At 35.6% G+C, this 15,689-nt stretch overlaps 1 protein-coding gene across 1 annotated transcript; it reads left to right on the plus strand.

Annotated features, from left to right (window-relative positions):
* Window positions 1-1,773: 1,773 nt before the first annotated feature.
* On the plus strand, window positions 1,774-15,312 carry MED6 (mediator complex subunit 6). The gene is made up of 8 exons (XM_081934817.1): window positions 1,774-1,932; window positions 6,109-6,268; window positions 7,004-7,095; window positions 8,252-8,334; window positions 9,206-9,314; window positions 10,304-10,419; window positions 11,372-11,399; window positions 14,164-15,312. The coding sequence occupies exons 1-8, from the start codon at window positions 1,902-1,904 to the stop codon at window positions 14,292-14,294; spliced, it is 750 nt and encodes a 249-aa protein (XP_081790943.1). The 5' UTR covers window positions 1,774-1,901; the 3' UTR covers window positions 14,295-15,312.
* Window positions 15,313-15,689: the final 377 nt, after the last annotated feature.

A 15,689-nucleotide genomic window follows, 5' to 3' on the forward strand; every position in this document is an offset into this window, starting at 1 on the left:
GGTAGGATTAGCCCTCAGTCATAATAGGAATTGCCCAAAACCCTTTCATTACATCATCAGCCAGCAAGATTCAACTTGGCACCATGGGAGTCTGACAACCAATCAGAATACATTTCTTACACAGGAACAGGAAGCTCCAAGGCAGGGCCCAAGAGAGGGTATAAATCTATCTCCCTCTCTCACCCAGGTGCTTTTTTTGCCCAGGATCTCAAACCATGTGGTCCTGTCCACCATTAAACCATCTTTCCAAATAGCCTCCATGTTTCCAGTGTCTTTCTCCACACTTGGAACTGAATCCTGATGGACATTTCTTCCAACAATTCGCTGGTGGTTTCCCAAAAGAAGGCCAATTACAATATGTTTAGTTTCTAAGTCCAGACAAACTTGACAAGTTGTTCTGCCTGCTAAGCCCAATTTACCTGGGGTTGTTGGAATTAGTCACTGTAAAGCACTCTGCTCTGATAACAGATTGATAGAAGAGTCAATAATAAAATATGGAACAGGAGGAACATTTGTTTACTAGTTTGCTTTTCTAACTTTATTGAACATAAGCTTGCAACTCAGTACATCTTTATAGACACTTAATATGTAATTGCAATTTAGATGCTGATAGATATTTGTAGCTCAGTGTTGAACTGCTAGTACTATTATCTAGTGTGGTAATGAAACATTTACAAAAAAACCATCAAACTTAGAAAGCACCAAGGACCCCATACAATGAAGACAGATAATTTTTCTTAGAAGCATGCATTGAAAAGGAATGTAAGGAACCAATTAAGAAGCCCTATATCGACATATTTTGATAACCATTGTTCCCCATGGTGGTTGTTATTAGCCTTTGAGATTATCATTGTTGTACTGCCCGTCCACAATAACCAGGTAACTTGAACGTCCTTGGCCCAGGAATTTTGCAACACGAAAAAATGATGAACATTAACTTAAGAGAAAGCTTAAGAGAAAGAAGGACTAGGGGAGACATGATAGCAGTGTTCCAATATCTCAGGGGTTGCCACAAAGAAGAGGGAGTCAAACTATTTTCCAAGGCACCTGAGGGTAGAACAAGAAGCAATGGGTGGAAACTAATCAAGGAGAGAAGCAACTTAAAACTGAGGAGAAATTTCCTGACAGTTAGAACAATTAATCAGTGGAACAGCTTGCCTCCAGAAGTTGTGAATGCCCCAACACTGGAAGTCTTTAAGAAGATGTTGGATAGCTATTTGTCTGAAAAGGTATAGGGTTTCCTGCCTAGGCAGGGGGTTGGACTCTAAGACCTCCAAGGTCCCTTCCAACTCTACTATTGAATTGTATTATAACTTGTTTGCTTACACCCACAGAACCAATTGCACAATATAATTAATTTTACAAAACCGTTTAAATTGGTTGATCAAAGTCATCCTGAGTATATATCATGATTAGTTACAATGGGAAGACTTCCCCACTTTCAGACACTGATAAGATTCGTATCTGTGCTTGGTGGGTAGGGAATGACGGAGTTGCTACGCATCTAAGTAGGTGCAGAGGTGAGATGAGGCTTAATTACCAAGATTGCAATAATCTATATACTTGGGTCACTTTATTTTGGAATCTAAGTGCTTATCACCATGCTCTAAGGCCCAGCACTTCCAGAGAACGACAATGAAAATCTTTCATAGCGTCTTGATTGGAAACGCTTTTTTGAATCCAGGCTTGATTACGCTGTGAGCGTTCCTACAGAAACCGTGCCGTATTCTGCTGTTGCCTGGACACCTGAAGCAACGAATTGCGCACGCGCAGACTAGCCCTTCTTCCGGCAGTCTAGGAAAGCGCCGATTCTCTCCTTTTGATCGGTCTAAGCGCCGTTTCTCTATGGTTTTAAGGAGATCATAGTTTCGCGTCAAGGAGTGTGTGGCAGCGGCGCGCGGATGCTAATCATGGCGGCGGTCGACATAAGAGGTATCGGAAGGGAATAGCGTGGGGTAGTTGTAGCTGCCTGACACTTAGGTATAAACAGGGACGATCCCCAAGAAACTGGGAGGACCAGCTTGCTTGCTTGCTTAGTTACTTATCTATTTTAGTATTTTTCCAAAGCACGTTTTCCTGGGCTATTTATTGTCCGCTTCCATCAGTGGCATGGAGTGTTTCCATGAACCGCGTCGAAAGCCACAAAACGCCAACTTCTCGCTACTATCCAGTGGTTGTAGGATATTCGCAGTTTAAATCTATTTAGAAGAACCAGGGTAGCTTCTGGACCGGAAGAGCTTCAGATGTTCAGATCCATTCATATTTCTTTCTGATTTCAAATTAAATCTCCAGCATTTGGGAGAGGGAAGACACCATAGTAATTAGTCGTGCAGTCTGACTAATATTGGTTAGCAAAATTGTACAAATAAATCCTGTTATGCTAGTTTTCTTATCAACAAATGACATGTTGGCTTGATTTGTTGAGTGCAATGTAGCAATTGTATATACATTTTCTAGTCTGTGGAAATTAGATAAATATTGCACATGAATCAAAATGAGACGACCAGACTATATAATACTTTATTATCAATTAAATAAATGTTCATGCTTTGAAGTGTTGGGTTCAGTTTCAGGAGCTACTTGGATGAGTGAGACAGATACACAGCAGAGATATATATAGTCTTAGAACAGCAACTATTTTAATTTTTAAAGCTTGTCAGATGTTAATGAAACACCTATGTAGACGTTGTATTGTCATACCATTTATATACTATTAAATTTCTCCTGAATAATCAATTTGGTTGAAGTTTTTCTAGCATTGCAAAATGTTGTGTAATGGCAAATTAAATAATTGGCTAATTTCTTGGATAAACATATCTGTTTTATATCATGTTTAACCTTTATCAAATCAATATGCATGAAACTGATAGGGATAAATTGTTATAACTTTAAAAAATACAGTGTCTAAGCCAAAATGTGTTTTTAAATCCAGCTCCAAGTTTTTCATGAAGAAAAATTTATGAAGTATATACTGTATGTGAATCAAGTCACTATAGTTTGTTCATACTATGATTAAAACAAGTCATGCTTTGATTAGGTGAAACCAGTTTTTGTAATAGTCTGAGAATCAAAACATACTGACAATCCAGGCATCTGTCAAACTTTGACTCTATAAAGAAGAGAAATTTCTTCCAGTTTTGTAGCAGTGAAAAGGGCAAGAAAGTCAGTTGATCAAATCACTCACTATTGACAGCTACATACAAAAACTATAGTGACAGAAAAGATAGACCTTTAGGTCTGGAAAGAACAAATGAAAAACATATTTTTAATATATTCCAAGATCAAGCTAGAATTAATTTTAAATTATGGTTTTTTTTTGTAATTTAGTGCAAATCATAAATATTTTTAAGTAGAGTTCAGAAATAATCAAAAGCAATTCTTAAAGAAAAAAAAACAGCTGACACTCATTGGTTAATATTAATCTGATCCTGTATTTTTGTTTCAGAATATCAATCTTCTGTTAAGCAGAATGAGGCCCAAACAGACTTGGGTGGGGGGGGGAAGGTATTTTTCACTCCAGAGCAGTGACAGAAAAGGAATGTCCTTGAGTTTCTACAGGATGCTATTATTTGATATTGGAAGCTGAGCATGCCCACCATGCTAGATCTTACCGGATAGCAGACATTATTATTTAAGGCTGATCCCTTAAACATTCATGTCCTGATCCTTGAAGAACTTGATAGACAATGCAATGCAATGCAATGCAATGCAATGCAATGCAATGCAATGCAATGCAATGCAATGCAATGCAATGCAATGCAATGCAATGCAATACAATACAATACAATACAATACAATACAATACAATAGCAGAGTTGGAAGGGACCTTGGAGGTCTTCTAGTCCAACCCTCTGCCTAGGTACCTTCCGTTTCAGACAAATGGTTATCCAACATCTTCTTAAAAACTTCCAGTGTTGGGGCGTTCACTCATAAATAGTACCTTGAATTGTACCCAGGAACCCAACTACAAGTAGTTCTAAACTTATGACCGGTTGCTTAGTGACCATTCAAAGTTATGATGGACTTACCTAGGGAATACTTATGACATGGATTTGAAGTTTCTATAGTTGTGCAGTCACATGACTGCATGTTGGAGACTTAGTAGCCAGGTCACATTTACCCATGATCACATGTTTACAATGTTTTTGCCAAAACCCGCTGTTTATTTTCTGTTTTTGGCAAAACCAGCCCATAGCAAAACATGGGTTCACTTAATGACCATGACAAAAAAAAAGATTGTAAAACCATCACTACGTAAACCATTATGGGCAGATTACCTGAGGAACCAGTGTGGCCCATGAAAGAGTGATATCACATAAGTGTATTGTTTACTAAAAAAAAAATACCAGTGGAAGTTTCTGTTAAGCCATCCTATCTTGGATGCTTCTGTAATGTATATTTTAATTACTTTTAAGAAGTAATTTACCCCAGTTAAAAAAAAAACCTGTCTTCATAGAAAGGAATGGAGCAGATATATTTACATATGATGTCTGATGTCTTCCAAGAGCTAGAGAGCAGCACATGTATTATTCATAGACCTATTTATGCTGCATTAAGCATGGCTTCCCAGCCATCTGGGTTTTGCTTTCTAAAAGATTTCTGAAGCAGCATATGCATATTTTATGCAACCATATATCACATCTTAGGTTGGATTTCAGGTTGGTTCAAAACTTCCTTGTCAAGAATCTGCTGTAGAATAATTGCTATGAGAATACTTCTGTATTCTTTTTTTCTATACATATTAAGAATATTTTTTTTCACTGAAAAATCTCATGAGATTGTATTTTTTTAAATATTTAAAATGGCCTTACCTTTTCCTTAATCTTCTATATAGCAATTGCCCCGAGATATGTTACCCTACTAGACTATAATAATGCAATACCTGAATTTTATCTGCTACATGTGACGTTTTTAGGAATATCATGTTATCTGAAGCTTCCAAAGAGCTTGGTGGAATTAAACAAATATAACAACATAAATATGGAGGAGGGAAGGAGACCCAGTGTACATACTGGAATCATCTGCAGGCCCATGAGACATAACTTATATAAAGTACTGCCAGCCACGCTACATTTACTTTGGATCACCCCACTTCTTCCCTTCTTGTGTTCTTTTGTCCCTATAAATCATGCTTTTCACACTGCAGCCATCCCCAAGGTCATGTGATCAAAATTCAAAGGATTGGCAACTGACCCATGATAGTTGCACATGATCCAGTGGTCATGTGACCACTTTTTGCAACATTCTGACAAGGTCAGTGGGGAAACAAGATTCACTTAAAACCTATGTTAACAACTGCAGTGATTCACTTAACAACTGTGGCAAGAAGGGGGCAAAATTCACTTAACAAATGTCTCGCTTAGGAACAGATTTTGGGCTCCATCTTGGTCATAAGTCAAGGACTAACTATATTCTGAATTCAGTTGTTATAGGAAAAGAAAGAAAATCTACCTAAACAATGGTCAAATTTGTAAACCTTTATCATATTCACTATCCCTATCATTTTTATAAGCTAAAAGTTCCCGGTGCCATATTTTTCTTATATCTTCTTATGGCATCCTGTTGAACATAGAAATCATTGGAGTGAAATGATATTCTAAGTATATTACTATAGATGATGGAGTGGTAGTGTGGCTTTGAATTTGTTTCCTTTGCTCAAAAGATTTCTGCTCTGATATTATTTATCAGTTTGATGTATTGTTTTTTTTACTGCCATAGGACTCAAGACCTCAAATGCAAGTTTCTTAGGAGACCTCCAGTGTTTGTGTCAGATATGCTTGACCTCAGCAAGTTTCTGTTTTGTGTGCCTTGGGACTAAAGCAAAACTTTGTGAATGATAGTTTAAATGTTTTACTTTAAATATACACTATTGTTTAAAGATGCTTCAGCGAGTAGAGAATGGATCTTCATGTTAAAGAGATAATTTATTGTATTATTGTTGGACTGATGTCATTAATATATACGTTTTTGCACTGGTTATCTCAGGTTGGTTAAACGAAAATAGCTTTTTTTAAAAAAAAAAATGCCATTGGTTTTTCTGAATGTGAAGCTATGTTTTTCTTTTTTCGTCCTTTTACTTCTCTCTTGCTCATTATTTTACTCTTACAGATAATCTGCTGGGAATTTCCTGGGTTGATAGCTCATGGATTCCAATATTAAACAGCGGGAGTGTATTGGACTATTTCTCAGAACGCAGTAATCCATTCTATGATCGAACATGCAACAATGAAATGGTCAAAATGCAAAGGCTAACCTTGGACCACTTGAAGTAAGTGGAATGTAGTATTACAGGCTAAATTTAACATATATTATTCCTTTTTTTTTTCATTGGAAAGGCTGCTTTTTGGAGTACCATTTTCACATTAGTAAACAGTTATTCGGAACCTTCCCAGGTCTTTTAGATTTGCTGCTATTACTTTAACTCAGTGTTTCTCAAACTTGGCGACTTTAAGTCCTGTGGACTTCAACTCCCAGAATCCCCCAGCCAGCTATGCTGGCTGGGGGATTCTGGGAGTTGAAGTCCACAGGACTTAAAGTCGCCAAGTTTGAGAAACACTGCTTTAACTCCTTTCATTTGCTTCCTATCAAAGCTGCTAATTTCTTTTTTGTACATTCTGAAACTTCTTAATCGAGCCTTTTCTTTTTTCATTTTTTCCAATCATACTTGAGATTTTTGAATAGCATTAGGGTTTCTGTTTCCTGATATTAAAGATTAATGCCAGTAATTTAAATCAATATGCTTTTAAATCATTGTCTTTCACTTATTTATGTGCAGGAGAAGACCAGCAGTTGGTAAATTTATTAAACTGTATTAATATAAATCCTCACTCTATCAAGCGCTATTGGGTGGGGGAGGAAGAAATTACTCACTACGTAATGATTTCTAGATTACCTGTTTTCAAAAAGGGACCATTCTTTTTTAAGATAGCCTATAGTTTCAGTGTTTACAGCATCTGTGATTGTGTTTTGTCTCTAGATTTAGCTCTCTCCTTTTATTTTTCAGTCAAATGGTTGGAGTAGAATATATTCTTCTTCATGCACAGGAGCCAATCCTCTTCATCATCCGTAAGCAGCAAAGACAGAACCCAACACAAGGTAAGGCTGTAGACAGCTGTGCTATTTAGAATGTAGCGTGTAACCTATGACCAGCCTTTCCCAATCTGCATGTTCTTCAGACAGACCAATTTCAAACAGACCAAGATTTTTTTTTTAATGTGGCTGGAGAATTTGGGGAGCTGAAATCCAAACATCTGCATGTTGTCTAGATTGTGGAATCTTGCCATTGATACAGATTTTCCTTGTGCAGGCATACTACTTCCATATAGAGTGGTGGATTATGTGTCCTCTTTCATTTTGCATGGAGCACTGGGTTCTACAATGACCTAAATAACCTCTTTCGGTTCTGTGATTCTGTAAATCTAAAGTAACATTGCACGTTATTCTCCAGTGCTCCCATCTTGCCTCACAGCCCTACCTACTTGTTTGTTGGGATAGACTGCATAAGTTCTGAGCAAATATATTCCTATGTTTGAGCAAGGAAGTTCCTCCTTTAGATTACGTCAATAGAAGAAGAAATAGAACCAGAAACAATTCTGTCCATTCTGATAATTTGTATTGTTATGTTTTCTTCTTAAATCTTGCTTAAAATATTTGGTGTTTTTTTTTAAAAAAAAAAACCTGGGGCTCTGTAAAAGATTCTCATGACCTCCTACCATCTAACCCAATTTGAAATAATAGTATTTGCTGTGGAGGACATGTGGATAATGTTGGAAGCTGTCTTTGAGGCTAACTTTATCTTTTTGCAACAATAAAGGAATGCCCTCTTGTGGTAAAATGCAATATGGGTAACAAAATGAGCTTTGTCTTCAAGCTGTTCCTTTTTGGGGTATCTTATTATGGTACAGATTTTTATCTGTTGTTATTATAGTTAAGATTTTAGCTGGCCATGTTTGTTCAATCTTTCTGCATTTTAAATCTCTATCACAGTTACTTTTGAAGTGTAAGGCCAATTATTTCTTCATCTAATTAGTGGAAGCAGAATTTGGAGAATTTATATATTACTGTTTTGTTACACTGAAGTAGTTTTAAATACATGCCCATAAAAGTAAATCTACTGAGGATGTAGGCTTTAAATAATCTTGTAATCTAGCTATATTTCATCTTCTTTACTGTTTTATGAAATAAATTCAGCAATTGCATCTATTATATATCTAGAATGGATTGGCTGACTAATGCTATGCTTCTTTTAAAGTTATTCCATTGGCTGATTATTATATTATTGCTGGAGTAATTTATCAGGCACCTGACTTGGGGTCAGTTGTAAACTCAAGAGTGGTAAGTTTCTGTGACACTTATTTTACTAAAATTTTTAAAATGTCCACAAAAATGTGGTGTGGTTTCTGGTTCTTTGTTTTAATTTAAGCTTCCCCTTTTTTCTGGGGAAAAAAGTCTATAAAATTGTAAGCAAAGGGAGAAAAATGAAAAGATTTTAAAAGGTTGACTTTTCCCTCAGGCACTGGGTCAGTGTGAAGTTGGAGCATGAGTATTACATGGTTGGATGGATATGAGATTGTGGACCAGACCCCAGGCTCCTTTGTCTTTAATTTTATTACTACAGTGAATCACCTAAAGTTGTGTTTTACATGATGGCTAGCCATATAAATCTTTTAAAAATATGAATAAGTAATCAGATTGCATTTATTTCATTGATCCTTCTGGAGGCAGTTTCTGGAGACTGCACGTTATATGAAATCAGAGTCATAATGAATGCATACACCTATTTGTCTGATAACATTTCCCCCCCACTTTTTTTGGTATCCTTTTTCCTCTTTTCCTTTAGATGTTGCAGGACAGTTAGATAGGTCTATTCAGAGGTCGGCACTAACCTCTTGTACTGTACTGGGGCTTTAAAACTAGGTCAGAGACTATATAAAATTAGTCTGAGGGCAGATTATCACTCTTACTTTACCTCATGTCTGTTATTTCCTCTTTACTGAAGGGAAGTTTAGCAGATTGCTCTCTTTGCTCCTTTTAGCCCATCTTCCATCCTCATTTGTAATGACATAATTGGAAATTGTATCGAAACAAAGTTTAGAACATTGAGTTATGTGTGAAAAATATATGTTGTGAATCAGTCCATTTGGCTGGCTGAAGTACTGTACAAAGAGAGAAATCACACATTTTCTTACAAATTTATATTGTCCAGCTCAGTGCAGTACATGGAATCCAGTCAGCTTTTGAGGAAGCTATGTCTTATTGTCGCTATCACCCTTCCAAAGGTTATTGGTGGCATTTCAAAGATCAAGAGGAACGAGGTAAGATATTTGAGGTTCCGGATTTCAAAATTTATTCTTCTCTTTTCCTTAGGAATTATGCGATTGGTCTTGGTCTGTATACTTCAGTGAAATTCAGTTAATGTTGCTGTCACTTTATATTTGTAAAATAATGGAATACAGAATGAGTAAAGTATTCCAGGAAATATTGTGATGTTCTTCACTGTGTTTTTCCCATTTGGTTGCAGGTTCTGGGTTTTTTTTGCATTGTATTTGCCTACCGTGTTTCCCCCAAAATAAGACAGGAACTTATTTTCTTTTGACCCCTGAAATAAGTGCTTGGCTTTATTTTTGGGGAGGTCCTACTATTTTTGAGGTGCAGGAGGCAGTGAGTCTGGTCACCTCATAGCTGCTGCTGTGTTGCAATATTTTCGGGGAGGGCTTATTTTGGGGGGAGGGATTATAGCGCTTGCGCTCAAAAGCTGGATTGGGTTTATTATCTGGGAAGGTTTTTTTTTCCGGGGAAACAAGGTAGATCACCAAGCAAAACTGTCAGTACATGGCAGAGGGGAGATTTTTTTGGCTGGGTTGTCGCAGAGCCTAATTAGGTCTCTCTTAAGATCACCCAGTTGGTTTCTATGCTTAAGGTTGGTTTAGAATCTGGGCCTCCCTGCTACTAATCCAGTATTTTAATTACTAAATGACATTGGCTCTCATTCCAGAAATATCATATATCAGTATAATATTTCTGTATATGGAGCCAGGTTCTTCCATTAGTACTTACTGTTTTAAAATGTATTCTCAGCTACCCAGGGCTGGCAGAATTATTATCTTCTACCATCTATTTTTTTACCCTGTAGCAATACAAATTGATCAAAGTCTTACCTATTTTACCTGAATTGCAGAATACCAAAAGCATCCATCTGAGTTTCATTTCTCAGTAACTAGAATTAATTTCCCCTTATGCTTATAAATTATGGCATCAAAAAGTTGATACGCTTCCATTATGATCTCCATAACTTTATTTTCAGATAAAGCCAAACCAAAAACAAAGAAGAAGGAGGAGCCAAGCTCTATTTTCCAGAGGCAACGTGTAGATGCATTACTTCTAGATCTGAGAAAAAAATTTCCCCCCAAGTTTGTGCAGGTAACAGTCAAGTAGTAAATTACAGTTTGCTACAATGAGATACTTTGTCAAAACTATTGAAGACCTGCTCTGAGCCGGACTCTGGCTTTTCAGGTCATTTGAGTTTGACTGATGCGGTAATTTAGCATGAAAAGGGTTTGAGACTGTTGTTCCCAAAGAACTGGATGGGATCTTCAGGCTGTGGAGAAGAGATAACCTGTGAGGGACCAAAAAAGAACCCCAACATTCTTGGATTCAGCTGTTCTGAAGAATTTTCATCCTGTCTCCAATCTAAAAAGAGAAGGTTTTTGGGAAAAAAACATCCACTTTGCAACTCTGAAGGGACCTCAAAGAAATTAGTATCTGGATCCTTTTCAGTAGAGCTTGAAACCAGGATGTGGTACTGAGATAACATTGTTCACATTCATAAATGACCAAATAGATGAAGAGCATAGCAGAAAAATATTTCATATAATTTTAGAGTTGAAAGGAATCTTAAAATTGATATAACTGCCTATCCAATTTATATCTTGTCAAATGCTCTAGAGGAATTTGTACTGAGCAGGAAATTGGATGAACACTAAGGTTCTTTCCAATTCTATAATAATGGGAAATGTTTTTTTTGCTTTGCCATCCATCCCAGATTATAATATTTTGAGTAGGCTTCCAGCAAGGAGAACTCATCACTTAATATTAGTTTTGCCTGACATTTATCCTAAACTGACTTCATTGTAATTTAACTCACTAGTTCTGGTCCTGCTTCTTAGGCAATAGAAATTAAATCCATTTTCTAACTGACAACTATTTGTGTGACTTGCTATGTTAATCCTGAATCCAGTTATACTGGATAGATTACAACCAACATTTCTTATTCTCCATTTGGGCAATGTTCAGTAAGAGAATGCAGTCTTATATCTACATCAAAAAGATGTGCATTTTTGACTAATGACTTGGTTTTTCTCTTCGTTCACAGCAAAAATCTGGAGAAAAACCAGTCCCAGGTAAGAATTCAGTTAGTGTTTTTAAATTAGACCAAATCTAGAAAATGTACATGATTAGAGTTAATCAAACTATTGAGAAGATAGTTTTGTCCAAGTTGGTCATTATGCATATCATTTTATGCATATGGATTTTATGTAATTTGGATCCTAAAGAATTCCAAGCCTTCAATCTTTTTCCCCCTTATGCCATCCAAAGAGCAGGAATTTATGATTTTTCTCACAGGGAAAGAAAATTTGCATGTATCAATTTAGCAGTCTTCGTATTCTGGCAATTTTGAATTGCAATTCTGGTTTTAGGTTAAGGGAAGGCCACTTGAAAATTGGGGGGGGGGGGAAATTAAAGGCTCTAATTAGCTGTCATTTCTGCATTTCTTTGCTAAATGAAACTTTACTTTCAGAGATAGGGTAATAGAACTGTGGTTGTTCCTTGGACTTACTGGTAAAAATCAAAGTGATTCTTTTAATGAAGCTATAGCATTAGGAAATATGGTTTTTTTTATTAAGAATTTAATAATTTTACAAATATTTCCCCTTCCCTCCCTCCACCCCAACCCTACCCCTCCTCCAACCTTCCCTCCCCACAACCTCCCAGAGCAAAATACAGGGTATAAACATTTAACAATCATACACTAACATAAGCTAACTAACTATAGCATCCTACCTCCTCTTGTACTTTAACTCCCCTTTTATTAAACTAACTTTAGATAAATTGTAACATTCCTTGTTCATTCTTAAGCTAATTGGAATTTCTTAGTCTGATATTTATTTTGAATGTAGTCAATCCATCTTTTCCATTCCAGCTTGTATTTCTCATCTGAATAATCCTTCAAATATGCTGAGATTTTGGCCATCTCTGCTAAGTTTACTACTTTTAATGTCCATTCTTGAATAGTAGGCAATTCTTCCTTCTTCCAGTACTGCGCCACCAACAATCTTGCTACCGTTATAAAATTCAAAATCAAATTAGTCTCTGTAGCTGTACAATCTGTAATTATACCTAACAAGGACAGCTGGGGAGTGAACTTTATCCTCTTTTTAAGAATATTTTGAATAATCCACCATATTTTTATCCAAAATGCTTTAACTTTTTTACAAGTCCACCATACATGATAATACGTAGCATCAACACAATCACATCTCCAACATTTAGATTGTAAATTCAGATACATACAAGCTAGCTTTTTGGGATCTAAATGCCATCTATAGAACATCTTATAAAAATTCTCTCTCAAGTTTTGAGCTTGCGTAAATTTTACATTTTTTACCCAAATCTTTTCCCATTTTTCCATCAATATTGGTTCTTCAAAGTTTTGTGCCCGTTTTATCATGCAATCTTTAACTAACTCTGTTTCCGAGTCTATTTCTATCAGTGTATTATACAACCTTTTTATATGCATTTGACTCTGGTCCCTAATTTGTTTTACCAAATTATCCTCATTTTGTATGATACCAATTTTCTGGTCTTTTTTCCATCTAGCCTGTAACTGTCCATACTGAAACCAGGTTTGAATTACCCTTTCCTCTCTTAATACATTCAAGGGTTTTAACTGTGGTGCACCTCTTTCTATGTTAAGAAGCTCTTTATATGTAATTACGTCCTGTTTTTGTTCTATACTTATATTCTCTATTGCGTGTCTGGGTACTACCCACATAGGTATCTTATCATTTAACTTGTATTGATATTTTTTCCAGACACGCAATAGAGCATTCCTTAATATGTGGCTTTTAAAAATCTTGTCCACCTTCTTGTCATATATTAAATAAGCATGCCAACCACATACCAAATCATATCCCTCAATATTCAATATTCTATCCTCTGTTAAGTTAATCCAATCACTAATTGTTGATAAAACTACTGCTTCATAATATAATTTTAAGTTGGGCATTTTCAAACCTTCTTTCACGTATATCTTGCATTATTTTAAGTTTTATTCTCGCTTTCTTCCCTGCCCAAACAAAGTTATTAATACCTTTCTGCCATTCTTCCAAATTTGCATCTTTTTTGAGTATTGGTATCATTTGAAAAAGAAATAAAAACTTAGGCAAAATTTTCATTTTTACTGCTGCTATCCTTCCCAATAAAGACAATTATAATTTTTTTCCATTTATTCATTTCTGTCTGTATTTTATACCATAATGGTTCATAATTATACTTATATAATTTCCCATTTGAGGTTGAGATATAAACTCCTAGATATTTAACCTTTTTAACTATCTCACATCCTGTTACTCATTCTAATTCTTCTTTTTGATTTATAGTCATATTCTTAACTATCATCTTTGTTTTCCCTAAATTTATTTTAAACCCAGTTACTTGACCATATTGATTAATTATGTTCATTAGACCTATAGCTGATTTCCACGGTTTGGTTAGAGTTACGACCAAGTCATCCGCAAAATGCTCGTACTCTGTATTCATAGTGCCTAATCTTAATTCCCTGTACATCATCTGAGTCACGTATTCTATTCAGCAATAATTCCAAAGTTAAAATAAACAATAATGGAGACGGGGGACATCCCTGTCTTGTTCCTTCTTCGATTTTAAAAGGTTCTGTTAGACTACCATTAACTATAATCTGTGCTGTTTGTTTCTGGTATATTGCATTAATGGATTGTGTAAAATACTCTCCAAACTGCATCTTTTGTATTATTTTCATTAAAAACTGCCAATCCACTCGATCAAATGCTTTCTCCGCATTAGGAAATGATAATGAGACATGTCAGTGTATTAGAATTAGACCTAATGTGGTTTATTTTTTCCCAGTGGATCAGATTAAGAAAGAATCAGAGCCAGCACCTGAAGCTATAAAACAAGAGGAGAAGGAAGCTGCAAAGACCACACAACAGAGCACTACTACTAAAGGGCCACCAGAGAAACGAATGAGATTACAATGACAGAAGGGGAAATGACATTCATAACTAGTGAGGACTTGGTGAAGAAACAGAGGTAAATAAGTTAGCTATTTAAAAATGGGACAGTGAACTGTGACATTTCCAAAATTCCAGCATTTGATTTTTCCTCCCATGTTACAAATTTACAACAACTTCCAGGATGGAATGACCTATTTTAGTTTTTGAGACTGAATTGTGCTTTGTGAATCTTTTGAGGATTTTTTTTAACCTCTGATATTTTCAAATTATAATCTCATACTTTTTTTTAATGTCTTGCTGGAGTCTGAAACATTTTAATTTATTTTTTCATAAATAGAGTGCGGCTCTGTTGTTCTGTCAGGTCTTTTCCAAATAAATTGATTACAGCAGATCAGAGAGAGTTCTTTTTCTGAATTTTCACTTTCTCGCCAAGATTAAATTCAAATTGAGATAGAAGATTATTCTTTTATTCTTTTTATTCTTTCCCACTACTTGGGTTATCGTATTGATCATTGGTGATTTTTCCCTTTTCAGGGGAAATTATTCTTTGAACAGTTTATGCATGGGTGTGGAAAAAAATGCCCACAATTTTGATACTTGCCTAAATATTGAAGTACAATAGCCAGCAAATAAGTGCATTGTAATATTTCATAGGCTTAGCTTCTCTCAATTACTGTAATTTTTTTAAAAAATACAGGATAAGGTTTTATATGTACAGAATATTATGTGGTAGCTATTTTCTGGTAGTTTCAGTACACTGGCTAGAAACATCTTACTCAACTCCCTGCAGAGAAAAATCCTGTAAAGTAATTGTCAATAAAATAATTTTATAATCTTTGATTTTTGTAAATATTTATTTGTTTTGAAGAAAGACCGGAGACAGAATATTTTAAAAGGATTTTTAGTCTTTCTCCTTGTTTTTCTACAGTACATGGTTTGTTTTTCCTTTTTTTTTAAATTCTAAAAATGTTTTGTCCATTTGTACTTCTTTCCAGTCTACTTTTATATTATTCCACTGAAAAATAAAACATTTTAAATACCATTTACAAATTCACAGACATTTCATTTTGCTTCTCAATAGGCAAACTTTACTAATGTGGTATTTTCATGTGTGCTGGATTAGCGTTAGCATGACTCCTAACCTTTCTGGATGAACATTTTAGAAAGTATTAATGCAAGTTACTTGGAAGATCATAGATTGTAGAAAACTATTCTAAGGTTATTACTATATTCTTATCAATCCCTCCCTTTGAATTATGAAGAGCTAATCATACTGAATAGGAACCCGGTGGCTCAGTGGCTAAGACGCTGAGCTTGTCGATCAGAAAGGTCGGCAGTTTGGCGGTTTGAATCCCTAGTGCCGCATAATGGAGTGAGCTCCCGATACTTGCCCCAGCTTCTGCCAACCTAGAATCTTTT

Source organism: Natrix helvetica (genome assembly GCF_964273705.1).
Source record: "Natrix helvetica genome assembly, chromosome: 1".
Taxonomy (NCBI): domain Eukaryota; kingdom Metazoa; phylum Chordata; class Lepidosauria; order Squamata; family Natricidae; genus Natrix; species Natrix helvetica.